We start from the raw sequence: 14841 nt of genomic DNA on the forward strand, positions 1-14841 counted from the left end.
TATCAATGACGGTTCCAAACCGGACACAAGAACAGTTTCCAGTTTCCACCAGACAAACCAAACCTCTCTCATACACACAGACAACCTCAACAAATAATTGTAGACACACAAACCATAACCACTTCCTCAGATTCAGGCTCCTAATCAATCACCTTGCCGGTGCGCTCACTTTTTAAGTCAACTAAATATCTTCCTGCATCTGCAAAATTAAATCACTCACTTCCAATCAAAACTATAATTCTTTTGCTAAACAAATGTAAAGGAGGGAACTGTTTGAAAAATAATCGAATATAAATAATCATAATAAAATATAAATGAAGATCGATAAAATCACACATCTTTTATAAATAAATAAGAACATAAGATGAAATTATAAATAAATAAATAATTAAAAAGAAAATTGAGTTGAGGATCGTTCAACCTTATTTTTAGAAAAAAAAAATCCTCTTTTGCACAGGATAAAAAAAATTATATGTTTTTCCTCAAAATATAACAATTCTTGTCAGATCAACATTAAATGCAACAAATAATTTTGAACCTTATGTTATGAATAAGAATAATTTAAAAAATGATATATAACAAAAGATGAAAAACAGTTTTATATAAAGTGTTGTTTCTTTTATTATACCTTCTTTTATACAAATTGGTAATATTTATAAGTACAACAAAATAAAATAAGATAAGTTTTATTAAATAAAATAAGAATTTGTAATAAAGTTAAAATTATTAACTCATAACTAATATTTACGCAAAAAATTAATAGACCGTATTATTAACTATACCATAATTTATTTAATTAATTGTATTAGATATTTTTAGAATGAACAATTTATCTGATTTTAACAAATTCTTTGGTATGTTTCGAGGACTTTAAAAGATGAAAACAACTTATTAAGAAATTTAAAAATGAAAAGGTAATAAAAATATAGAATTCTAAAATAGAGAATGCTTAAGATGAGATGGACAATATCTTAACAATTTTGAAATTGAAATACAATTATTTTGATAAATAAAAGGATATTAACATTTTATATTAATTATAAGATTGATGTAGAAGTCGTCAACGCAGAAAAACGTAGAAAATCTGAGACATTCTACAACATATTTTAACGTACATAAAAAAGACTTATCCTAAGAAAAAAAAATATAGCAAACAATATATTATTTTCCCATATAGTAACATATTTAATTTTTTTTTTTGGAAAATTAATGTTAAATCTAGTGTGCCGTATAAGAATGTTATTGAAAGAATTTTAAACTTATAACTCCATTTATTAATATAATTAAATTTAATCAAATAACATAAATAAACTTAACGTCTCTACTAGTTAAAGAATTTTAAATTTGATCACTAGCCAATGTTTACCCATAACCTCTGCATCAAATTTGTTGAATAATATTTTGTTGGGAATTCAAATGTGAATTTAAGTCTCACATTGAGTATAAATGAGAAAGTTGAGCACCATGTAATGATGAAGACCCATAAACTCATCTTCTTAAGGTTTTGAGTTAAGAATGATGTCAGCGTGCATAATATTTAGCTTTTGGTTATTCTGTTTTGCTTTTAGTAATTCTGTTTTAGTACGTAACATTCTGTTATATTTACAGCTGTTTTTTGGTTGGTTACCTTAAGTCCATCTATATAATGGGATGATACCGAAACATTAATGTGTGAATAATACAGTTTCTTTCATCATTGTGAATCTACATCCTTTTCTCTTTTATTTCTTTCACAAGTGATGTCATTCCTTATATATGGGTTGAGTTCATGTTTCATCGGTGTTAAATCTCTCATATGATTTTCTCTCGAAAGACTTAATTGTGATATCATAACCTGGTTCATGTAGTGACTGACCTAGACGAGACCATGTATCAAAAGTTTCCTGACACTGGATCAGATAAACAGATAAGCATGTCTCATTGAGAAGAATGGTGATATAGTTTATACTTTAGAGAAAATTAATTTCTCCCTTTTAAGATTATCTTTGTTGTTATTTAAAAAAAAAGAGTGTATTTTTGTTTTCTTCCTCAAATTAAAGAGAAATGTATGTAATTTTCTTTTGGTTGTAAAACTAAATTATTATTTGTTGTTTGTGTGTTTCTAATTCACATCAAATTGCTAAGCTCAAATAATAAGTCTAAAATATAGAAGAAGAAAAAATAATGAAAAACTTAGACAAACAATACAATTATTATTTAATGTTGTACTATCTCTTTTTCTCATTGATGTTCGAAGTATTTGAAAAACAACAATAATATTTTGGACAACGGCAATAACAACAATAATTAATCAATAAAGAATAAAATGAGCATGCACAACACGAAAGTGAAAAATATGATTATGTTAATTATTATGAATATTACAATTTTGACTTAATTTTTATTATGCCTAAATTTGTTTGCATTATATTTAAATCCCTTGTGTTAATTTTCGAAACTTATATGGTATTTTAGTTTGATTGCATTTTGTCATATGTTATATTTTAATTTGATTTTTCATTATGTTTAGTTTGGATAATTTTGAAATTAATTTTGAATCATGTTTGATTAAATAAGATTGTATTAAATGGTGTTTGAATATTAAAATGATCGTAACTCTTAATCTATTTTAAGATATAATGATGACAATATAAATTTTGACAAAATGCATATTAATTAATCATGCTTTTAATGATTTTAAAGATTTAGTTGTGCAAAATTAGTGACAAATGACAAGTTAGAGATAACTTTACCTATGAATTTATTGTTGTGGTAAATTTTGCACGAATGTTCTGTATATAGTACTCACGGATTTGTATTTTCTATAGACAAAAATTTCATAAATTTGTTTATCCACATTACCTACATAACTTGCGTCGTCAATAAATCGTGAGTAATTATTGATCACTCATGAATGTTTTCAATAATAAATGTAATTTCTTTTATAATGTACATAATTTTTGTTAAGTCTGTAATATATTTATTTTTAAAGATATTTATAAATATTTAATTTGTTAAAATCTAACGCAAAGATAATGATTAAAGATTTATCATAAAAATAAAATGTCTCTAAATAAAATGTATTTACTTTTTCCTCATATACCGATAAATAAATTTGTTTTTCTTTTTCGAAGAAAAACCGATTAAAACAAAAATGTTGAGTTCAAAAATAATCTCAAAAATGGATATTGCGTGTTGAAATTTTTACTGTGGCTAATCACTTTTTTCAACTTGTTTTTATTATTATTGTTAAAATTTCTTCTATCGGAAGACTATTTATGTACAATCATCTATAGATTATAATTCTTTTAATTTAAAATTTTTGTATTTATCTATAATAATATATAAAGAGAATTCTCTTTTTTTGTCCACATTTCAAAATACTCATTTTATCTTTTAAATATAATAATTTATTAAATTTTTAAAATTGACTGTTACTTTTATAAGATTTTTATAAAATCGGATGTCTATACTTTTTCTCTTCGTCTTTATTTACTAATGGATATTCTTTCATCTGTTATCATATGTTTCACTTCATTTTTAATCTATAACAATATACGAAGGGATTCTCCTTTTTGTGTCCACATTTTAAAATATTTATTTTACCATTTAAATATGATAATTTATTAAATTTTTAAAAATTGACCGTTACTTTTACAAGATTTTTATAAAATCGGATGTCTATGCTTCTTCTCTTCGTCTTTATTTATTAATGGATATTCTTTCATCTGTTATCATATATTTCACTTCAATTTTAATAAATATAATTTTAATTTATATATTAACTTAATAACATTATAATATTATCACCTACTAATATAATAACATGCATATTTAAAAAATCATATATACAAACACGATAGTGCATGTGTTTTTACGCTAGTTTTCATTAAAGTTTTATTAGATTACGCTTTCGTGACATACGTTCGAAAATGTGGTCTTGAACCATTAATATATTCGTTCATTGTCATTCAAATCAAAAGTCGTATTTCACTTTAAACACCAATTTTCTAACCTTCCAGAATCTATTTTATTATGAATTCCTTTTAGTATTAAAATATAAAAATAAAAAATATGTTATTATCTCGGTAAGTATATCTTCCACGTTTTCTTTACTTAATAACAAAAAAGGCTATTTATGAAATAATGAAAAAAACTAGTTAAATTGATTATTTTTAATAAAGAGTTTTAGTAGTTTCATTTTTTTGAAATATACTCATAAAATCAAAATAATTAACGTTAGATTTACTAAATCATATTCTCGTTCTCTCAACCAAGTTACATGAATTTACTAAAATAAATTACATTCACTCATTTTAAGTGAAATTATAATTGAATTGAAACATTTCAAAACAGTATAATTACTCTAAATAAATTATTCAAATACAAAAACCTAAAAGTTTATTTACTGCATATTGTTTGATCCAAGTATAAATTACAAATACATAAGTTGAGATGAGTAAAATAAAATTGATATTTGCTACAAATAGTAAGTTAAGATTTGATTTTCAAGTTATTTCTGACCAAATATAATGCAAAACCAATTCCACTTTCAAATTATTAACAAACCAAGTTTTCACAACAACAAGAAAACACAAAAAAATCAGTCTAATCAAAATATGGTGCACTCTCACTTCAACTTTCTAGTTTTTTTTCTAACAAGAATTATGTACTTTTGTCTCCATAAAAAGAAACTAACATCACATAACAAATAAAATGAAAACATTCCAACCAAACAAAAATGAAAAATAAAATTTCAAAGGTATGAAGAAGTGAGGAAAATAAAATTACAAGAGTTTTTATTGGAAATTTTAGAAATGAGAATGAATATTAACAAAATAAGAAGAAAACACAATCCTAATGTGAGCTATATGTTCAAAAACTCATAATATTTTTCAAATAAACGTACTTGTTGATAATGTTGATCGTATCTTTAATGTAAAAACACAACAAAAATGTTGATCACACGCTTTGTATGTTCTTAAAGCCAGGTATGAAGCAGTGTACAAAAATTAAGAAAAAAAATCTAATGCAAAATAATAAATGCGTACATTGACCCTTATTAGCATTGCACTACATTGAAAAAATGTTTTTAGGTCATATTTTGCTTGAATTATAAGCTATCTAGGTTGAACTCGTTTTCATAAACCTAATGGATATTTTGGTTAACTTGTTATGAGACCTTATTCATCAATCAAGTACCATTGAGGTGTTGAGTTGAAAAGAGTTATGTAAAAGATATTTTAGTGAGTTTGATGTTGAACAAATCACATTGTTTGAAAATAAGGCTAGGTTACGATATGTATATTTAAACTTCACATTTTCAACTAATTTTTTAAAGTTAAATTGAACTTAAAATTTACCTCTTCAAATTTAAGTAAATGAAATGAGTTGCATTTATAAATTATTGACACAATTGTGAAATTATGTATTTATAGATCTACCACCTACTTTATTATAATATCTAGTTTACAAAGTTTTATTTTTACTCTACCGTCATTACGATACAGTTATAATGTAAGTGAGAAATTAATCTTATATAATGAAGAATGTTTATATTATATATGTTTTATTAGAAATATTTCATTGATAATCAGTGTGTACTTCAATCTGAAGACGATATTAGTCGTTCATGTTCTTTAGTTATGTGATTATGTCGTTTAGAGAAGTTAAAGGCTAGGATAACTTGATTCATATATCGTTAAGGTACGATATTGAGATGACGAATTGTCACATACGAAGTGATCGACACTATAAGTGAGACTAGTTAGCTTCAATTGTGCGAGGTGGTGATTTTATGTCACAATTTTCGGTCATATGAATTGTTAAGATGTTGAATGCAGAGCAAGGTACGAAGACAATTATTATAATGGCTTGATCATGGATCGAGTAAGTGTATAACTAGTGTAAATAAAGGAGAAATTAACTTTTTATAAACAAGCATAATTCATGTGAGAGATTGGTCTTGAATAGAGATTAAAGAACGCAAGAAAAAGTATTATAATAAGTGTTAAGATTTAAGTTTCCATTTTAGCTTTACCTAAAACAATAATGATGTATTTTTTTTATATATTATTACCTTTTTAAAGTGGTTAATTTACATTTAGATAAACCTTATAAAAAAATTGAAAAATAAATTATAAACAAATTACTTAATGAATAAAATTAGTTAGATATTATTTTAATGTTAAATAATTTCCTTATTAAAAAATAAAATAAAAGACAAATGTAGAAAATAGTATGAAATAAATAAATGATTATTGAAAAATATAAAATAAATAATAAATGTGGAATAAATAATTTTTATTATTTTATTATAAGTATTTAATTTCCCATAGAGTGGTTATTGAAATAAAAAAATTATAAGATAAAATAATTAAATTATTTACATTAATAAAGATAAATTTAATAATAAAACGTGTACACGAACTATAAAGGAGAATGATACTTTAATCCACTTTTTCTGATCCATTTTTAACTCATCACTTCAATCACCATTAAATCATCACATTACATCACTAAAAAGAATAAAAAAATGGGTTAAAAATGGGTCAAAAAAGTGAATTAAAATATTATTTTCCAATTATAAATAGTTATATATATTTTTTGTTGGGTTTCTTAACCAAATCCGATTTTGAGTGATGTAATTTTGATTTCTTTCTTGAGCATTTGAACAGAGATACGTAAAGATTTGAAAAAATGGGGGATAAATTAAGGTTAAATGATTTATAAAGAGAGAAATACACTGGTACTGGTGTTGCATTATTCCTCCATATGAAGAATTGATGGGATGAGGAAAGAGTATTTGTTTGTTTATGGAGAGAGAGTACAACAGAAATGTATACGGAAGTGTTGAAGGGTAATAAAAAGAATATAATATATTTGGAATAGCCGAACCTATCCGACAATCTTCTCCCTCGCCCTTTCCCCATGCCTTTCTATAATCTCTCCCATTCCCACATTACCACTTAATTAATGCTTATTAGAAGGGAGGAAGAAGAGAGGAAAGTCCGTACATGGGAGTGAGAGGCACGTGTGAGGGAGTGTGAGGGAGTGAGAGTGAGTGTGTAGGGAAATAGAATAGGCCGTTATAGGATGATATGGTGGTGGGGTGGCAGGTATAGAATACAGCCTGGACTGACACAAAAGCAGTAATGATTCGCCTTCTGATTCGGCGATCAATCTTGTCGTTTTTCGCCACCTCACCCAACTCACTCTTTTCCCCACAACAGGACGAAACCTCAAAATCCCACACCAAATGCTCTACAGCCTGGACTACTCAGTCAAACTCCCAAACCCATTCATTCATTATTATTAACTTCTAAAACTAAAGTGTAACACACGCGCTACTCCTCTTGCATGGCCAAATTATTTGCGTCTGTGCTTTTATGTTATTTCAACACACCTCAGAAGGGGACGCGTGTCCCATCACAGCTGTATCCCAAATCCCAACCCAACCGCTTCCCTGGAAGAAGCGGTACCGATTGCCCATAACGCTCGCTCACAACTCCAAAACCTAACTTGCCAAACCGGTGTCCTTTCACCCTCTCCCTCTCACATATAAGGAACCGGAGCAAGCAAATACTCCACGCCACAGGACCCTCCTCTTTCATCTCTCTCTCTTTTTCTTTTTCCTCAAACATATTTATGAACCCAGGAGTTGTTCTGTCCAGAAAGGACATGGACCGGATCAAAGGCCCATGGAGCCCCGAGGAAGACGACGCTCTGCAGAAGCTCGTCGAGAAGCACGGACCCAGGAACTGGTCCCTCATCAGCAAGTCCATCCCTGGCCGCTCCGGCAAGTCCTGCCGGCTCCGCTGGTGCAATCAGCTCTCTCCCCAGGTCGAGCACCGGGCCTTCACGCCCGAGGAAGACGACACCATAGTCAGGGCCCATGCCCGCTTCGGCAACAAATGGGCCACCATAGCCCGCTTGCTCCAGGGCAGAACCGACAACGCCATCAAGAACCACTGGAACTCCACCTTGAAGCGCAAGTGCGCCTCATCCATCATGGACGACCACCCCCCACCGCTTAAGCGCTCCGTCAGCGCCGGCGCGGCCATCCCCGTCTCCACCGGACTCTACATCAACCCTCCCACACCCGGTAGCCCCTCCGGATCCGATGTCAGCGAGTCCAGCGTGCCGCTCGCATCCCCCTCACACGTCTTCCGCCCCGTGCCTAGAACCGCCGCGGTTCTACCGCCGGTAGAAACCACCTCCTCCTCCAATGACCCTCCCACTTCCCTTTCCCTGTCCCTCCCCGGCGTCGACTCTTCCGAGGTCTCCAATCGGGTAACCGAGCCACCACCACCGCCACCGCCACAGCCCTCGAACACCATCCCTCTGCTGCCAATGATGGCCGCTCCGATGCCGGTTGTGCCGCAGTTGAAGCCACCGGGATTGGGGGCTTTCAATCTGAGTGCGGAGTTTTTGGCGGTGATGCAGGATATGATAAGGAAGGAGGTGAGGAGTTATATGGAGCGGCAGAATCAGAACCCGAATGGGATGTGTTTTCAGGCAGCCGATGATGGGTTTAGGAATACTTCCGTCAAGCGAATTGGGATTAGCAGGGTGGACTCGTAAATATAGTCAGAGAATAGTTGCGATGAGAGAAAATGCTGGTTTGCTCCTCTCCGAATGGGAAAAAGAAGAAGCAGCTTTTAATTTTTTTTCCTGTCTTTTATTATCATCAAAGTTTCTAGGAAATAATTTTGGTCAATGTACAGTAAGAGAACTCGATCCAAAGAGAGATGGATTCAATTTCCAAGAAGCGGAAGCAACGAAGACGATGGAGATACATAGATTCTAAATGAGTCTGAGAAATTTCTGTAACTGTTTTTATCTTCTCTTGGTCCTGTTCTCCAGTGAAACAAAAACAAAAAACAAGCTTAGAATAAAAAAAAAAAAAATCCTTCAAATCTATTTCCTTGCTTGCCAAACATAAATTTGAATCTGGGTTTTGTTGGGTTCCGATTAAAAGAAGTTAGGCATGGGGTGTTTCACACGCAACAGGGGAAACTGGAGTTGCCGAACTTTGAAGTAGTTAAATTAGTTTAGCGAAGGGAATATTACTGAATTGATGCTGGTTTCAGTGTGTGTGCAGTTTCTGTGTCGGGACCTAAAATAGACAGATAAATTTTTATGGTTTTTATGTATGGATGAGTTGGGGCTTTATTGGTTGAATTGAAGGAGCAAATTTGAACAAATATATAAAACTGGGAGAAGACAAGAATAGTGAGTAATCCATTGGCATGCTGATTAAAGATAAAAAGTGATGAGATCTTAAAGGAACAGTTTAGTAGAGCGTGGCCCCCATGTGTTCTGAGAGATAAGATTGAGTAGTAGCTGCTACAGTGAATACATAGAACACCACAAGAGGAAGAAGAAACAGAGAAGGAACCTTTCTCAAGCATCAAGCGTTGAAATGTTCCACTTTGAAATGTATTGCACTAGTTGAAAGAGGAGTGTTGTAGAATTGCAGAAACAAATAATTTAATAACCGAAGATGCGTTAATGCATCTCGTTATAACGGTTTCAAAGAATGTAAATGCTGAACCAGTATATCCACACTATATTCCAGGTATAAACAATTCCTCACCTGATTCTAAGCCACTACTTTCTTTCATTTCTATTATTATATTTTCGTATCAAAAAAACACATCAATGACACTGATAGCCAGTTGAAGCCACCGTATATTTTTCTCATGACTCTCATAATTGAATATGACTTTATTTTCCATTTTTTTTATTATTATACTAGTAATAATTAATAAAATATATAAAAATAGAAGCATTACTAACAAAAAATTCTTGTATTTCATGTTTTTTTTTTCTTTTGATCTTTAGCTTAAATGGGTATATTCAATTTTATTATTCACCCGTCAAAAATGATCTTGATGTAGGAAAAGAAAAGAGTGACGTTGACTCTGCCAACGGTGAGCAAAGAATACTGTGCCTGATATAACCATTGGTAGTTTAGTTGGCAACTAACGGATTAGCAGATAAAATATCTGATTGTTCAACGTTGTTGCGGTGGCAGTTAATTAACCACTAATCCAAAGGTGTGCTAGTGTTTATTTAAAGTCAAAATTAAATGTAATTGAATTATCAATGCTAAAAATAATTATGTCTTGAAATATACAAGTGTGATTTATTAAAAAAATAAATTACTTAGAATTTTTTAAATTAGGTTATAAATATGAGGAGGTAGGACCAAGCTTTCGGTCTCTGATTACGTTTACAGCAGGCAATTAATGAAGACATTACATTACAACATTGGAAAAACAATTACTTTGAAAGGCTGGAAAACTGAATTAGGAATTGGTTTATAGATTTTCGTAATAATTAGGTAACTGTCCTAGATTCGATGATGATGTTGGCAACAGTCCAAAATGTTGGCCAGTTGATAGAGAACAGAAGAAAGAGGAAGACCAACATCCAAACCATGGTTTGTGAGAAAAGATAAAAAAAAAAAAAAAAACTAATTATGCAGTTATGTAACAAACCACTTTCGGTAAGTAGTGGAATTTCGCTCATCATTTACAGTACAATAATAATATCTAAAGCCTATCAAAATTCAATGTATCATAGACACTGAATAGGAACTTATCAAATGTCTTTATAATGTGATTTTTATCCGATAGTAAAATTTCGATTTTTCACATGAGGAAATTATTAACTTGGATACAAATGATTAAATATTTCTTCTTTGATGTTCACGTGCCGAACTCTTGGACAGGAGATTTTTTTTTTAGTTGGATTAAGACACAAGCCAAGAAGAATTAATTATATGTTTAGTTTAGATCAGAAATAGACCAAATTAATAAAATCTCGTTTGTTTTTATTGAAGTGTTAGTTTTGGGATATGGTATATGATTATTCTAATCAATCAATGTCGTATCTCTTTCTACATTTTCTTTTGGATTACTTCTACAATATTGTGTTACTTTAGTTAAAAAAAATAATGTTTTTAATCAAATAATGACTTCAATTAAGAAAAACAACGTGTAACATTTATTTTGTCACCTGAAACAATATAATGAAATAAAATTTTAATATCTGCTAATTTTGTGACAGTGAAGCTCTAAGTTAACTCAACGACAGTTTTTTCCTTAAGTTTAGGTTCCTAATTTTTTAGCGAGTGACTTATACCGAATCCGTGAACATTTTTTGTTATGTGCCTAGTCGATATTCCTATTTTAAATCATATTTATCATTATTATTAATATCTATTTTTAACTTCCTAATTTTTTTATTTACTAAAAAAACAAAATTCATTCATCTACAAAGTCAAAATTATAGTAATCGACAAATGAAAAGTAAAGTGCTATGAAAATTCAAACCCATTTCCAGCAATAATACCACTTTTTTACGCATTCCAAGTTCATAGAATTGCAACGATGCAACAATAATGTGAACCCCTTCAAACATCTTCAAAAATCACGAATATGAGCATAAACAGTTATTTAAAATTAAAAAGTTTGAAATTGAAGTGGATTAATTCATATTACACTTTGCTTACCCAATGAAAAACTTTCACACAGAAAATGTTCAGAAAATAAAATTTTGTTTAAAACTATAAAAAGATGTTGTGTAAATAGATAAACACAGTACCATTGATTAATTTAAGCTATCAATAAGGACAAAAAATGGGGAGGATGTAAATTTTATTTATTTCATCCTGTCTTTAAGTAAAATTTATCTTTCATATATTTAATAAGTATACAATTTTTATTCGATCTCCGTTCCGATAACTGTATACACGTATCTGCAATTATATCCGCTTTATTATTGTTTCAAAAATATAATTAACATAGGTTTTATATATCAATATTAAAATGTTGATAAGATTAAGAGATTGGTACTTGTAAATCGGGAAACATAAGTGATATAAAGTTAAAAGTTAAATACAAGAAATTAGAAAAATTATAGTACATCATTTAAAGAAAATCACACAAAATAAATTAAACTAATAAAAACACAAAAGAAACTCGTATTGTGAACTTTAATGTATGTTAAATATTTGATAAAAAAAATTTACGAAAACAAATTTTTATATTATAGTAAATCAAATCTAATTTTTAAAAAGCAGTGATAAACTTACCATTAAAAAAATGTTAAATTATTAACAAAGTTGTACCACAGGAAAAAAAATTGTCAACAAAATAGAATTTATCGATGAATTTTATAATTTTAATTATTAATAAAGATAAATCTTTGTAAATTATAATTTTTATTGTGAATGAATAATTTCATGGGTGATAAATCTATCATTAATTTATAATTTGTATTATTGACAGCTGTGGATAAAATAAACGTTCAAGTTACTATTTTGAATCTTAAACATTTTTTGATGAAACCCGTTATTAAATTCATTAATATGTTTTTTTAATCATCGGTGATGCATTATCCTTTCTTTTTTAAATTCACTGATAATTTATTTTTTTAAAATTCATCATTAATTTTGTTGTTAATGAAATTTTTTATTATCTTTAACAAAATGGGTGACAAATTCATTGTCAAATATGATAAAATATTTATTATAAATTAATGAATAATTAAATCACGATATTTATTAAATATAAAAATTCATGAGTGATAATCGATGAATAACTATTTTTTTTGCACGACAACAAAATTTAATGACAAACATGTTATCAAAATTTAATAACTATTTCTTTTTATAGTGTACACTTATCAAAACAAGTAGAGCATAGAAATAATTATTTAAAAAAACAGTACTATTATTCTACATGATAAAGTAAAAAAAAAATATTAAAAAAAATTAAAAGTGTGTTCTCTATAAATGATATGACATAGTATTAAATGAGATTTGCAGTAAAATTGTACAAGGTAGAAAAACTTGTAAAATATCGAAGTAAAGAGAAAAACAAAGGATCAAAGAAAACACATAACACAAGTTGTTTTATGTTATAAAGTTTATGTGATTAAGTATTTGAAATTGAATGTTAAATATTTTTATATGAAAAAGTGATAAACAATAATTAAAGAGAGTAGAAATAATCAAATTTAACCGATATTGTGTTTAGAGAATAAATACTTTAAAAATTTGAGTGATGTTTATAAATATAAAACAAACAAAATAATTAAGAGTGTGTGTTCATCTCATTTTTACATCATATTTAAAAAACAAAGTAGAAATAAGCTAAAAAACTATCTATAGAAATCGGTTCATTTCTTATTCCTACTTTGCATCTTTATTTAAATTTTCAAACGAGTATTTTTAAAACGATCATAACAAACTAATAGGAAAAGATGGCTCGGATTAAAATTTTGCTTTCATGATACCCAAATACCTAACAAAATAAAAAGAAAATTTAGATCAACTTTAAGGTAATCATTTTCAGGAGAAAAATAAAATTCGTTCTAAACTAAAGTATGTGTGTAAAATGATTATTTTAGTGTCTTTTTTTTTAAGAAGCATATGAAAAATTTATCCACCCGTTTAAGAAATGTCGGAAAATACTATTAAAGGAAGAAGAAAGTGAATGAAGAGTGATATTTGGTACTCAGTAGTTAGACAAGATTGGGTTGATTTAATGTTCTATTAGTAGTTTTTCTTCTTGCACTCTCCTTGTTACTAACTCCACGCCATACAAATAAGAAAAAAAAAAATCATCTCTTTCGGTATTATGATGCTGCTGTGTTGTTGTTGTGCCGGTATAGTTGTTACATTTTCATTTTCGTTAAAGAAATAAATTCTAAGAAAAGTCTCGTTTTAAAATCTCTCATTTATATTTTAAAAAGTCTCTTCCAAAATATATTTCATATTTCAAAAGCCATGTTTCGGAAATGAAATGTATTATTTAGGTTAAAATATTCCGTTTATCCTCGTTTTTGTCGCAGAATTTCAATTTGGTTCTCGTATTTTTATTAGTTTTAATTAGGTTTTTATTTTTGTAAATTAGTATTTTAACCTATTATTTATGTTCAGTTTGTTTAAAAAATTCCATTCCAGCATTTTTATTTCGGAAATCATTTTTTCAAAAATTCCTCTTGTTTTTGAACTTCGTCGGAGTGCCGTTATAAACTATGGGATGCAGAAAGATAAAATCGTATGGGTTTGTTTCTTTTAAGCAGCGCTGGCCCGTATTATAAGAGAAGGCCTATTTTGGAACAATATAAATATAAAAACACCTATTTGAGGCTCAACGTTATTTTACAGAAGAGGACTCATATGTTGTTTTTTGGTTATACAAGCTTAATTATTTTTTCCAAATATGTTCGGTACATTCAATAATTTCATATCATTTTAAAAGTTTAAATTAAATATAATTTAAATATTTTTCTTTTTATCATCCTCCGAAACGCTTTTTAAAAATAAAATTCTACGATGAAACTATACATTTCAGAACAGATAATACTTAAGAAACGCGATCATTCATTCTATTGAACATTATTGACATCGTGGTTGATATGAACCGAGGGAACGACAAAAGACAATTTGTGATTTAATAATAATAATAACAACAATAATTAATTAAATAAACAGTTTTCGAGTTCTTTATTTGGAGCAATATAAGGTGTTCGGGAAAAATAAATGTAACTTTCGGTGAAGAAAAGGCAGATTCGTAAAGGTGAGGCCCTTTCCTTTAATTTTTGAAATACGATTGAGACCACGAATGAGGATTCTGCTTGTCCCGAAATTGGATACACCATTTTGTCATCCATCAATTGTCTCAAAATATAAATTGAAAACAATCTAAATTAATTTGTCAGAATTCGACTAGCAAGATCCAAAAACATTTGAGATATTTTATAATTAATTCCCTTGATGGATTAAATTTTACTAGATCAATGGAATATGTTTCAAAGATAATATCTTTAGTATAATTGTTTGAA

The 14841-nt window shown here is 28.9% G+C and overlaps 1 protein-coding gene across 1 annotated transcript; it reads left to right on the forward strand.

The window, feature by feature from the left end:
* The first annotated feature begins 7505 nt into the window (after nucleotides 1-7505).
* On the forward strand, nucleotides 7506-8901 carry LOC114173753 (transcription factor MYB44-like). The gene has a single exon (XM_028058335.2). The coding sequence runs from the start codon at nucleotides 7627-7629 to the stop codon at nucleotides 8560-8562; it is 936 nt and encodes a 311-aa protein (XP_027914136.1). The 5' UTR covers nucleotides 7506-7626; the 3' UTR covers nucleotides 8563-8901.
* Nucleotides 8902-14841: the final 5940 nt, after the last annotated feature.

Source organism: Vigna unguiculata, chromosome 2 (assembly GCF_037176805.1).
Source record: "Vigna unguiculata cultivar grain cowpea cultivar isolate G323 ecotype 2 chromosome 2, ASM3717680v1, whole genome shotgun sequence".
Lineage (NCBI taxonomy): Eukaryota > Viridiplantae > Streptophyta > Magnoliopsida > Fabales > Fabaceae > Vigna > Vigna unguiculata.